The sequence below is a fragment of the Alosa pseudoharengus genome, unplaced genomic scaffold (genome assembly GCF_046254945.1).
Source record: "Alosa pseudoharengus isolate Yale_2024_CS ecotype anadromous, Long Island Sound unplaced genomic scaffold, YU_APseudo_1.1 YU_APseudo_1.1_scf_23, whole genome shotgun sequence".
NCBI classification, from domain to species: domain Eukaryota; kingdom Metazoa; phylum Chordata; class Actinopteri; order Clupeiformes; family Clupeidae; genus Alosa; species Alosa pseudoharengus.
In genome coordinates, this window is record NW_027468685.1 from 4,716,492 (window position 1) to 4,730,702 (window position 14,211).

The window sequence follows — 14,211 nt, forward strand, 5'->3', positions numbered from 1 at the left end:
CAATACTAAATTCAATCAGATTCATAGCCTACATCCTGATTTGTTAGATGGATAGATAGATAGATAGATAGATAGATAGATAGATAGATAGATAGATAAATAGCTAGATACTTTATTGATCCCCAAGGTGAAATTCGTGATATTGAGGCAATGATTCATTGCAAAGGCTTGGGCTTCAGGGCCCCCTGACCTCTTGGGCCCCTGGGCCCGGTAGGCCCGTGCAGTAATCCATCCCTACTGAGGCCTGTGCCATAGCCAGAGCTCTGAGTGGAGCCAGCCATGTTGAGGCCCTCAAAGTGCCGCAGGAGCTGAGATACAGGTCGTGATGAAGCAGAGCCATATCCAGATGTTCCTCCAGAGCCGTCATCAGGGATGTGTTCTTTTACTACATGTATATGCATAAATAATAGGCATTTGGTTAATTTGGTGTGAAGAGAATTACATTCTACATTACATTAAAAAGAAAAAATCACATTAAAAGTTGTATACTTACAATTGGGAGGAAAGTCCATACTCCTTCCTGCCACCATCTCCTCTATCTTGACCAGCAGCTCTGTCACCTGGTCACCATCCCTCTTCTCATTGTCTACAACATGATACCTGTTCCCACATTTCTCTACAACCCACTGCAGAGCCTCTCCTCCACTCTCAATGTGCTGCTCAATGCTCGTGTCTCCCAGACAGTCCCCACATGTGAACAGCACTATAGTGTGACTCCAGACTCTCTCCCCCAGCAGCTCCATGTGTTGCTGCACTGCTCTTCTGTGTGTCTCTGTGAATGAGTCACTCACATTAATGATCAGAAGTAGAGCATGGGGTCCTGGAGGACACAGAGACACACTGAGGACAATCTCTCCTTTATCACGTTCAGGAGTTTCCTCTACAGTGTAGTTGCTCCACCATCCTGGTGCCTCCACTACAGTGATGCGTCTCCCTGCTGTTTCTCCTTCTCTCTTCACACACTCAGCTGTTCTTCCTGAGGTGCCAAACTCCTCTCTGCCCAGGATGGTGTTTCCTGATGAACTCTTCCCAGCCACTCTGTCTCCCAGCAGCACAATCTTCATGTCAGAAAGATGTGGAACTCCACCTGGAAACAGAAAGCATGTAATTCTGTGAAACACACAAAATCATCTCTATGCTTTTGTGATCATAATTATGTGTGTGTGTGTATGTGGTTGTTGTGTGTGTGTACGTGATTGCCGTGTGTGTGTGTGTGTGTTTAGTGTGTGATGTGTGTGTGTGTTGGTGGTTGTGTGTGTGTGTATGTGTGTGTGGGCAGGGGTGGTTGTGTGTGTGTGTGTGTGTGTGTGTGTGTGATTGTGTATTTATGTGGTTGCATGTGTGTGTGTGTGTGTGCTAAAAGAGAAGACAGAGAGTATAGGACAGAGAGATAATGAATGAAGTAGACATGAGTTGTGATGCGTATATTTAAATGTCTCATGTCTAGGTTTGGGAGCTGAAAATGTCTCTCACCTGCTGATGATCTGAGAGTCTGTCTCTGCTTCTGCACCTTCATCTTCCTCTCCTCTGCTCTTCTCTCTGCTTCCTTCTTCTTCTCTTGTAGTTTTTTACAAATATTGCTGTCAAAGTCAAACTGATGGCCCCTGTTTCCTGCCACCATCTCCTCTATCTTGACCAGCAGCTCTGTCACCTGGCCACCATCACTCTTCTTATTGTCTACAACATGATACCTGTTCCCACATTTCTCTACAACCCACTGCAGAGCCTCTCCTCCACTCTCAATGTGCTGCTCAATGGTCGTGTCTCCCAGCCAGTCCCCTCTGGTGAACAGCACTATAGTGTGACTCCAGACTCTCTCCCCCAGCAGCTCCATGTGTTGCTGCACTGCTCTTCTGTGTGTCTCTGTGAATGAGTCACTCACATTAATGATCAGAAGTAGAGCATGGGGTCCTGGAGGACACAGAGACACACTGAGGACAATCTCTCCTTTATCACGTTCAGGAGTTTCCTCTACAGTGTAGTTGCTCCATCCTGGTGCCTCCACTACAGTGATGTGTCTCCCTGCTGTTTCTCCTTCTCTCTTCACACACTCAGCTGTTCTTCCTGAGGTGCCAAACTCCTCTCTGCCCAGGATGCTGTTTCCTGATGAACTCTTCCCCTGCCGTCTGCCTCCCAGCAGCACAATGTTCATGTCAGAAAGATGTGGAACTCCACCTGGAAACACAAAGCATGTAATTCTGTGAAACACACTGAAATTCCTCTCTATGATTTTGTCATAATAATAATGTGTGTGTGTGTGTGTGTGTGTGTGTGTGTGTGTGTGTGTGTGTGTGGATATGATCATGTGTGTATGTGATTGTGTGTGTGTGTGTGTTGTTAGGACCCTGTCAGGAACCAACCCCGCCCCTTATCTGTCAGTGTTCCCATTAGGGCTGGGCGATAAAACGATAGCAATATATATTGCAATAGACATGTAACCGATATCAATAAAAAATACGTTCGATAGAACATTCGATAATTAAAAGCAACACACACCTCCCGCCTTACGTTGTCCATAAATAAATAGGCTAAATATAGCTTGCATTATAGTATGTGCAACTCTACCAGAGTAGGCGATAGAAGTAGGCCTACCTCAACACAAACTCTCAAGGAGTCCTTGCCCCGTGCACTCTCTCTCTCCCTCTCAACAGGCGCATCCCTCAGCATGCACATGTAATCCAAACATTCACAATCGTGCAAGACAACTGGCTAAATTGCTATTAAATTCGGTTAGCATCATTAGCACGCTGTACGAATTTGTTCAAAACGGTTGCATTCAAATTGACTGTTAAGTTCTAATAATCCCAATCGCGATGCAAATAGCAAAGTATTTTTCAAGACTCAAATGGGCCTGTCCCAAGGAGAAAAAGTATTCATTTGAAACACACATGGGAAAACTGGACAGTCTAACAGGTAACCAGTAGACTATGATAAACTAGCAAATTAAGCTACTTTGTTTACAATATTTCCAGGCTTCAACCAGTGCTGCTTTTCATTCAGACTTCTGTGCACATTTATTTATTTGTTTTTCATGATTATGTTGCTATTTATTTTCCCTGTTTACTTTGATAACTGTGGTGATTAAAATCAGAGGACGGTTAAGTTTAAAATAAAAGTGTTCAAATGTAACTTTTCCCTTCTGGTCCTTATCTGAAATACCTTTTTATTTTAAAAAATCAATAATTATCATATTGTCAGGTCTCTGGGCTATCCGCTATGGTGATTTCAATGGTTAGATTGATTTGTTTAGATCCAGTGAAAATGCTGCCTTGACAACGCTACGTCATGGCTTCGGTGTTCCAAAAAGCCTCTGTCAGAAGCAAAGATTCTAGAGCGGAAGTTATATTGGAAATAAGAGTTGCCGGGAATTTAAAACACTAAAAAAAAAGATTCGGGGCTTTTGAAAAAAGATTCGGGGCTTAAGCCCCCTGAGCCACCCCCTAGCTCCGCCACTGATTTAGACCTATAAGGCAAACAGGCGGACATCTCCACACCCATTCGTCGTGGTTGAATATCTCACAAACTTTTCATTCAAAAAATTATAAATCGCATATCAGAATAAACAGCAGAACTTTCCAAACACAAAGGTGTAAAGCGTTCCGTTATGCAATTAGCCATTCCAGAGTAATCCGGTTTTGATATTGAAGCAAATGTCTACAAAGTCTCCAACTTTGGACTTTTGTAATACACGATAAGGCCAAATACAAAATAAATGTTAACAGTATCGCCTAGTTTTTCCAATGTAGTTTCACAAAATGCTAAGCATTAAGTTTCCTTAAGCTGAGCTGTGCATTTATTGTTCAGTGCATGATTTCATAACAGGCCAAATAGAAAATAAATGCAAAATTTTAAATATAGCCTTGATACCTGTAAATATTTAAATCAGATGATGTACAGTTAGATCAAGTTGGAGAGTCGATTAGAAGATGCTCCAGAACTCACACAAACGGAGTCTTAAAGGAGCCACACCACTTTTATGACATGACACTACGGCATATGAATGTGGTTCTGTTGGCCTTTAGTTTTGTTGTTACTGTGCTTGGAGGACAGCCGGTAGGTTTAGGGCAAAATTCAGCACATTTTAGTCGTATCGCAATAATGCCGATAACCCTGATAATTTTTGGTAGCCTACTATAATCATGATATCACATTTTCATGCCATTTCTACGACGGAGTATTAGGGCCACACATGAAGAAAAAAAATATTTTTGCCATGGCGAGATTAAACTCGACATGTTGACTTTAAAGTCAGCATGTCGACATTAAACTCGACATTTCGAGAATAAAGTTGAAATGTAATGTCGACTTTAATCTCGAAGTGTCGTCGACATGCTGACATTAAACTCGCAATAGGCCCTACTGTTTAAACATAGCCTACACAGTTTAAGCTATGTAGCCTACACTAATACACAATATGTTATATGAAAAATGGGCTTCAAATAGGTGTTGTTTCAGATAGATTGCTAGATTGCAGATATTCAGATAGATTGCGTCTTGTCTGTTAACTAGGCTACTCATTGCAGTCATCGTGAAGTGCTGTCTCGCGGTTATGGAAATACCATGCACTATGCCGTTTAGGCTAAATAGCTAGAAAAATATATGTATCCAATGATATAATGTTTCTATACAAAATGTTATTTCACTCTGTTTTACGTGGGTAAGGCCATTGCACATCCAAATAACTGCCCTTCATGACCCACAGGCCGTCACTCTCCATAGGATAACATGGCAAAACTCATTTTTCTAAAACTGCTTTTCCATGTCTCACCTGCAATACGTAGCCTATAGGAGGCTAGAAACACAGGTATAGCCTAAGGATATATACTATTTTGATCCCGGGAGAGAATATGTGTGCATGCACTTTATTTATGCACTAGGCTATGTGTGCATATGTGTGCATGTAGGCTTCATTCGTCCCTCCATAGACATTCAGCAATAGGCTGTTTTGCATCCATTACAAACAAGCAACGTGAAAGTCTAGGATTGGGGAGAGCGCCTAGTATGACTAGTCTAGTGCATAAGCATGAAGTTGAACCTTTAGATGAAAAACAACACTTTAATAATGGGCCTACAATAAATAAATAAACCGCTATGACGTTTAGGCTACTTTTGACCATCGCATTTATCGCCTGTAACTCCGTGATGGGACCTAACTATTTGGCTGAGCAACGTAGGTTAATATGTTCTATGTTTTGTCCACATGATATAGTCCTATGTCTGATCATTGTTGCACTCGAACACTCTGAATCATTGTTGCACTAGTTGCATTGTTTCATTCATCCTCCCTTTCAATCGTCTCGAGCGGTCGTTCTCTCTCCAAACTAACTTTATTTGTCAAAATGTTGAGTTTAATGTCGACACGTCAAGATTAAAGTCGACATGATATTTCAACTTTATTCTCGAAATGTTGAGTTTAATGTCGACATGGCGATATTAAAGTCGATACGTCGAGATTAAAGTCGATCTTACATTTAATTTTTTTTCTCGAAAAGTCGAGTTTAATGTCGACATGGCGACTTTAAAATCGACATGTCGAGTTTAATCTAGTCATGGCAAAAAAAATGTCCCTTCATGTGTGGCCCTAATACTCCGTCGTACATTTCTCTAGTAGAGCCCGACCGATAAAGGATTTTGAAGGCCGATACAGATACAAATATTTGTTGATTTAAAAATCCGATATTCCGATATTTCGGCCGATATATTTTTTTTTCAGGAACGCGCAACAAAACATTAACAGATTTCCCTAACATTAGTTATTTGTAGTTATTTATGAGTATTGACAAAAATAATATGATAATGCATTTTAAAAACAAACTTGTTTATTTTTAAATAATAGGCTATTGTCACAGTGGAACAGAGGAACATCGAAATATATTAAAGGTCTGATAAATAAAATGTATAAAAATAAATATGAAACTTAGATATGAAACTTAAACTAAGATATGAAACTTAGTCTTTTGAACAAAAACACAATAACAACAACCAAATCAAAGTTACCAGTATTAAAAGACTTGGTAAGCTTCATAAATATAACTTTGAACTAAGACTTAATAATTACAAAAAATAATGATGACATTATTACTATCATCATCATTTGTATTATCATTAAACAAGATAAAGGTCAATCCTAAATGTTTGAGTGTGCGTGTGTAATAATTAGTCCCTATTGCCTTATAAGCTACCTTATAATTACAATGTCAGCTTGCTTAGGGAGCGTACCTATGTTCCCCGGGTCCTATGTTCCCCGCTATTTGTATGGGACCGGGGAACATAGGACCCTTATTGTAGAAAAGGGTCCTATGTTCCCCGCCTTGTATCTGACCACGGAAATTGCATGGGATATGCTTGCGAGTGCACATTTCGTGCACAAACGGTAGCAAAGTGTATTTTTCTGTCAATGTTGCTTGCCGTAGCACACCAGGTAGACCTACACATATGCGCACGGTGCAATATTGACACAAGCCAGAAGGGCGATTTTCCTAACATCCACGTTGAGTATAGCGGAGTAAAAGAATAGATGAACATTTTTTATAACATAGGCCTACAATGGTTTTACTTGTGTAGTGCTTCTTTACTGAATATAACGAGTTCAAAGTTAACATTCTAGGTCAGGGGTCCCCAACCTTTTATGTACCATGGACCGGTTTGATTCCTATTTTTTTTTCATGGACCGGCGGGGGGGGGGGGGTTCGGGGGTTCCATGTTCCATATGTGTTGTGCATGCATTACTTGAAAAGAACTAGCTTTAGTTATGTATGAACAGTGAAGGTAACGATCTCTTGTGAAAAACGTGAACTTGAAGAAGTGAAAATTGAACAATATGAACTATGAATATTGAACAACTTGAAGCTACATCTATAAGTGTGAACATGCTTAACAAAATATGGGAACAAAACATGGGAACTAAACGTGCATTACGAATATAATCAGTGGGAGCCCTGCTTGTTTCCCTACAACAAGAAGCTTCCATCTGGGGGTGATGGAAGACAGTGACACCCTCAGTGTGTTTGAAATGTCCAGTCGATTGCGCAATTTGGTCTTAGTTGCAGTCATTGCCGAAAACCCGGCCTCGCATAGATACGTGGTGGGAAACGTTTTCAGCGTTTTCATCTCGGGATATTCTGCTTTGGTTTTGATCCAAAAACCCGCCAGAGAGGTTTCCTTATACACACTCTTAAGACCACCGTCATTTGCAATTTCGATCAACTGCTCTTCCTCCTGCGCTGACAAGTTAGGACTATTCGGGATATTGACAAATGGGTTGTGGACCCACTCATTGGTTTGCCGTGGATCTTTGGAGGATGGTAACGCTCAAACTCATTTGAAAGCGCAACAAGGTGATCGCGCACCAGCTGCGAGAGAAAGGGCCCTGCCTCAGTCTCTCCCAAAACCCCCAATAGGCTACTGTTTGGAACTTATCTGGTCCACTCGTCGTCCCCACAAATCAAGCTTGGCTTTAAATGCAGCGACTTTATCTGCCAGTTTAAAGACAGTCGTCATTCTCCCCTGGAGTGACAGGTTGAGGTCATTAAGCAACCCGAATATGTCACACAGGTAAGCGAGTTTTGACACCCAGTCCTCATCACTAAAATGTGCAGCTAACGGTGACTTTTTTTCTGTAAGAAATCTCTGCAGCGGCTCTCGCAACTCAAACACTCTGGCCAGTGACCTGCTAAAGATGCTTGTTTTTTGTTGCTGTTTTTGTTCGCCAAGAACTGATCAAGTGAAGTGAGCTGACCTGCGGCTGCGCAGCGCTGAAGGCAATATGTAAAAGTGTTGAAGGCGGGACAGACAGACATAAGAAAATAGACCTTGCAAAATGCAAACATGCGTGCAATCAAACAACTGCATATAGGCCTATGCCATGTAAAAACGTGACATTATTGCGAATTAAATTTAGTTTAGTTTGCATGCATATTTTTTAAACTCATGTCGTAGGCTACGGCCCGGTGGTTGGGGACCGCTGTTCTAGGTAACTTCGCATTGTCCGCTTCAGCACTAAATTGAGGACAGCAACACACACGAGCTGCACTTCTCACAGAAGAAACGCGCTACAACTACATGCCTTTTTAAGTTGATATTTAATTGGTTTGTTTTGTTCATTTTTCCGTTCGCTGGCACGCTGCAGGGGGGACTGCGCGTTGCTCCGAAGCCCATTTGGTCTGACTCGTCAATAATCCAAAAATGTCCCTTTGGGTCTACAGCCCAGTATAGTTTGATATGTCTTTGTTCCATTAAAATTAATCCCATTCTTCCGACAGCTCAACCAAAGGCTATTTTAGATCACCTCCTTCACCTCTTAGTAAGAATCAACAATGACATGCCAAGTGCAAAGACAATGACAAGCTTGGGACTGAAGCCATGCAGACTCGGCTAAACCAGTGTTTCTCAAGCTTTTTTTCTGGGGACCCACTTTTTAAAAATGACAGACTATCGCGACCCAACTCGTGACTGTGGTAGTTAACAAACTAGATCAGTGGTTCTCAAACTTTTTCATTCCCCACTTTGAGGGGGCATTCTCGAGCCCCACCTGTCCCTCATCGCTCTAAGAAAGTGGTAGGTCAAGCTTAAAATTGTCAAATTTATTGAAATAATGACAAGTTCTAAATATATCCTCTTCAACAGAGTTAAAATCAGCTGGTGCTGCAGATAGAATAATAAACTAGATGTACCGCAGAGCGGTACAAAATATGACCGCCGCCCAGTCCAGCACATTTTTTCCACAAAAAGAAATCACGCTGAAAGGCCTATATGATTCTAACTGTCTCACTAAATTGCATTATCCACACTCAATTCTCACTGGTATCTGCTAGACAACAAGTACCAAAACATGATTAGTTCACAGATTTCACATGTAAAATTCATTTTATACAACCCCACTTCCATCTTGCCTGTTCATAATTCTGAGAAATTCTTGATTGTTTGTGTTATGTTTATGTTATGTGTGTGGGTGTGTGTGAGTGTGTGTGTGTGTGTGTGTGTCTGTGTGTGTGTGCGTTAGGGTGCATCAAATTTGAATGGGAAATTTTAATTTCAAAATATCAATTTGGCTGGCATTGCATTTTGTTCCAATTAACATAAAAATGACTTTTGCACAGTTTTGAGTAATTCCATTGAGATTTAGGGGTGCCACCTAACACATGAACTTTGGCGAAATTTCGAAAAATGTGCAATTTTTAGTCTAATTGCCAAAAGTTGACCTGGAAATGTTGAGTACAGTGAACTTTTATACAGTAACATGTTCTATAGGGTTATCAAAGTAAAAGTTGTTTGTTTGCCCTTTGGGGATTTCTCAGAATTCAACTTTCAAGATTCTCCATTCACTGTCCTATAGACAAAATGAATGGAGGTCAATGGGACATGTTCATGTGGCCTTACCCTGAATTCTGTGCAGCAGTGATGGATGTCGGACACACATATAAAATTGAATTGACTTTATTGTTAAACACAAAGGGTGATACTGACAAACTTAAAAGAACAAACCCTCTCTAGTGGCTAACTCACTGACTAACAGGGCCTAATGGTAAGAGCTGACACTAACTAAACTCCGAACTTAACTGCTCAGTCTGTGCCAGAGTCTTTGCTCCACTGAGCAACATCAGCAGGGAGAAAGAGAGAGGGAATGGAACCTGAACTCTGAACCTAGCCAGTGTGTCTCCCCCCAGATATGTCTCCCCCACCCGCCACCCAAGAGTAACCGTCCTATTCAGGGATTAGCTTGGGTTTGCAGCGGCAAAGGTTTGGCTGTTGGTTGCGGTCATGTTCAACACACACACACACACACACAAAGACACAGACACACACACACACACATACAGACACATACAGAGAGAGAGACATACACACAAAGACACACACACACACACACACACACAAAGACACACACACAGACACAGACACACACACACATACAGACACAGACAGACACACACAGACAGAGAGACATACACACAAAGACACAGACACACACACACACACACACACACACACAGACACACACACACAGACATACACACACAGACACACACACAAAAACACACACAAACACACACACACACAGACATACACACACACACACACACATGTTCTCCACAGCCAAAGAGATAAATAGAGAGAGAGAGAGAATAAGGGATACAAAGGAGAGAAGAAAGACACACCCAGAGAAAGTGGATGAAAAAAGGAGAGACAGGGCCAGATGTATGTTTTTGTGCCCACGTCAGGCATATTTCATTTGCAAAGTGCACGTAAAGGCATGGCGAGGTATGTACAAACAGGCCGCACTAAGGATAAAGTGTAGACTGCCTGTCGTGGGAGCTGCAAATGGCTATTTGCGCTTTTCCGTGTCATGCATATGCATTCATAGGAGGGTCAGAGGAAAGTGGGAGTATCGCGTAAACACAGGAGACGACAAGTGCTAATAGCATTGATTAGGTATTCCGCCATATGTATGAAAACAGCGCATGTCTGTTTTGCGGTGAAAAACTTGCGCCTGTTAAAAGCAGGTGTAATCAAAATCGCGGTTGAATGCGTCAATTAGAGAAACTTTTAGAGACAGCTGAATAAGTATTCAGAGCATCAGTTTTCTTCATTGTGCAATAAATAGTTCAAGTATTTTTAAGTAGATTAGTAGAACTACTAGGCCTACTCTGTATGTCGCTGCTCGTTGACATCTTATTATCATGTATGATCGCTAAAGTTTGTTTCTTTTTAATGTCACAATTGGTTAACTATTCAACTGCGCTTGTGGTTCAGCTGTGGGCACGCAATTAGCTTTGCAGAGGGGCGGGGAAACAACTACAGATATGATAGTAATATGTAATAACACATCCAACACAGATCAAGATCACCTCAAACAGAAAGATCACCTCAGTTTTCTTGAGCTGTAGTATTGTTTACCTCAGATCTCCATGGCGACCATTGAGCACTGTTAACCACTTTATCCAACAAAAACAGATGTGCGGTGGCACCCCTAGATCATAATGTACTGGAAAAATATTTTGCATGTGTTGTTTCTACATATATTGGAACACTTTTAGCACCCAGCCATATCAAAATTCAAGAATTGTGTTTTTTGATGCACCCTAGTGTGCGTGCTTGTGTGTGTGCCTGCGTATGTGCCTGTGCATGCAAGCGTACATATGTCTACTGTGTGAGTATGTGTCATACGTATGATTACTGTGAATATATGTGTGTGTGTGTGTGTGTGTATCTGTTTGTGCACATGTGTGCACATGAAATGGGTTAACATGACCCCTGGAGGCAAACATACAGAAAAAAAATGGTCATCCTAGTCCCTACAGTTCTCAAGATATTCACAGAGAACTGTGTCTGCCCTACCCTCCTTTCGGGGGTCCAGTCCAGCGGGGGGGCTACAGATCAAAACGAAAAACGACGGTTCCATGCTATTCATGTGGGGTTACATGCCCACCAAGTTTTGACTATGTTAGGTCACAGATACCTGCGATTACAACACCTCATTTTTACTTTTTTGTGTTTAACTAGGTGGCGCTATACATGAAATGAGTGGTTATGGAATGGGTTGACATGGCCCCTTGAGATCAACATACAAAAAAAAAAAAGGTCCTCCTAAACCCTACGGTTCTCGAGATATTCACAGAAAACTGTGTCTGCCCTACCCTACCCTCCTTTCGGGGGGTCCAATCCAGCGGGGGGGCTACAGATCAAAACGAAAAACGATGGTTCTATGCTATCCATTGGTGGTTACATGCCCACCAAGTTTCGTGTACCCCGGTCTTTCAGTGTCCCGGGAATCATTGACGGAAATTTGGGCATGCGAAAAAGAAAAAAAAAAAAATCTGACTAAACCTATATGACCGCCGCTTCGCTGCGCGGCGGTCATAATAAATACATAACACACATATTTCTGTTTTCCAGCAACATCTTAGGAAGCATAGGCCATTATACAGCATTGTACAATATATTCAATAAAAAGCCAACATGCTGCATTAAATGGATCCATAATCAAGTCATACTGAGCACTGCTGGTTGGGAAATATTTTTGAAATAAACTTTGCAGGGATGTGATGTAGGCCTACTGTTGGGATCACAAGAGTGCCTCCCAATCAGACGTTTCAGCGATTTCGCTCAGAAATCTCAAAGGCATAATACTGTCGTGATTGGCGCCTGTCCCATAGGCCTACTCAAGTTTTTTTGGTGAATGCAGTAATCTTATTTGCTAGGTGAGGTAGGTGCTTGTCTTTGCCTTGTAACTGGACATTTAACTCAAATGTATCGCTAAGATATATCAAATATAATCGCTAAGATAGGCCAGCTTCGTCAAGAAATGTTCATTAGTGAACGTGCTTGCAGATTCAAACATGCGCTCCTCCTCCAAGAAGAGGCGACTCGGAGCTCAAACACGCGCGACAGCACTTTACCTCGGGAAAGCCACCTTGCCTCGCTGTGAAACAGTAGGCCTACAGCCTTTTGGTCAGCTACCATCTCTTCGCAAAGTGTGGAGAATAGACGCGCTTTTAAGGGCCGGGTTTTGATGAAATTCACCACTCTCACGCCACTGTCTTTTCAAGCAGCTACTGTTACAATTAAATAAAAAATTAAACGTGACTATATCACACTGGGCTCCGCACTGCGCCTCTGTGCAAAGAACTTCAGTTCGCGGCGCCCCCTCTCCTTCCCTCATCACAAACAAAGTGTGGGCACGGAGCAACAACAACCCGCGCCTTGCCGTGCGGCTGCAGTCTACTTGGAAGCAGCGGGGAACATAGGACCCGGGGAACATAGGGATGACCCCCTTGCTTATCCCTTTACCTGCACTTTTAAAATTATTTCCATCAAGCTACATCAAACCATTTTCAATCATCAGTTGCTGCCTGCCTTCTAAAACCTACTATTTAGTGATCTAAATCCATTATGTAACTGGTTGAAGGGTGTTTTGTCAGTTTTTATTTTATTTTTAAAATATTCATTTATCGGCCATTATAAATGCCGAGGCCAAGGACCCCTGTAGTCATTTGATTGACCATGTCTTGAGGGACAGCGAAATCAATGGAAATGTGCGACGGTGTCGATATACAATGCTGCGGCTGAACGACAGTCTGAAACGCACACTTGGCGTCATTGGATTTCACACACGTGTAAAAGAAAAGCTAACTTTTATGCACAAGCTACGTTTTGCACAAGCTACAGTACGTTTGATACTTTTTCTCTATGTCTAAATGTTCACTCCTCGCACGTCTAACTTACATTTTACAATGCAGGGACTGTAACCACAGATATACTAGTTATAAAAACAGTAATCATTACTTTATTTAGGCAGAATAAGTTAGTTGTGGTTTCCAAGCTCATTAATGTTAACGTTAGCGGTCTTCCACTGATATTCATGGCATTAGCTTTGTGGTTAGCTAGACTATGATGAGCCATAATTTAGCAATGGATAACGTCATACTGCAAATTGTAAAACATGCGCTTTCAAAATAACAGGCCGGGGAGAGATGATACGTCTCACTGCTATAACTGTCACGCTATTAAAGAAATACATCTTCAGTCACATTGTCAAAAGTTAAAAGGACAGACAGTCAACTACACTGTAAAAACGTAACGTAATTACTAGCTAATTCCGCTTCACTCTCGACTTATTTAACAGCAGCAAAACTGGACATTGTTTTCACAAATTTTGTCATGCTTATTTGAGTTAAGAGAACTGATGGGGATGTTCTTTTAATTGTTATTTAAGCAATGTATGTCTCGTGACCAAATCACCATGAACACACTTCACTGATGATCTCACTCGTGGATAACTGGTTCTCTCTACCCGACTCTGCTGTATCAGCAGGTTGCAGGATGTGTGGCGCGTTATACACGAGTGCCAGCAGGGACGGTGTAGAGTGCCCTCTGGTGGACAAACTATACAACGCCAACACTCATGACATGGTTGAAAGGTGTTTCGTCCATTTTTATTTTATTTTTAAAATATTAATTTATCGGCCATTATAAATGCCGATACCGATAGTTTGGAAAATGCCTAATATCGGCCGATAATATCAGCCCGCCGATAAATCGGTCGGGCTCTATTCTCTAGTGGCTGGTAAAAAAGTTGAGTGGCTGGTAGATTTTGGAATCCACCAGCCACAGTGGCAGGTGGAAAAAATATTTAATTTCCATCCCTGGTGTGTGTATGTGTGTGTGTGTGTGTTCTTACGAAGAAGACAGAGGATATAGGACAGTACGGTG

General features: G+C 41.7%; 1 protein-coding gene across 4 annotated transcripts in view; it reads right to left on the minus strand.

Annotated features, from left to right (window-relative positions):
• LOC143140340 (GTPase IMAP family member 8-like) overlaps positions 1-14,211 on the minus strand; it is a 40,634-nt gene that overhangs the window by 3,492 nt on the left and 22,931 nt on the right. For all 4 annotated transcript variants that reach the window (XM_076301151.1, XM_076301152.1, XM_076301148.1 and 1 more), the window contains 3 exons: positions 1,474-2,175; positions 494-1,087; positions 191-385 (listed from right to left, as the gene is read on the minus strand). In XM_076301151.1, the coding sequence (XP_076157266.1) occupies positions 191-385; positions 494-1,087; positions 1,474-2,175 (1,491 nt within the window). The remainder of the gene's footprint in view (positions 1-190; positions 386-493; positions 1,088-1,473; positions 2,176-14,211) is intronic.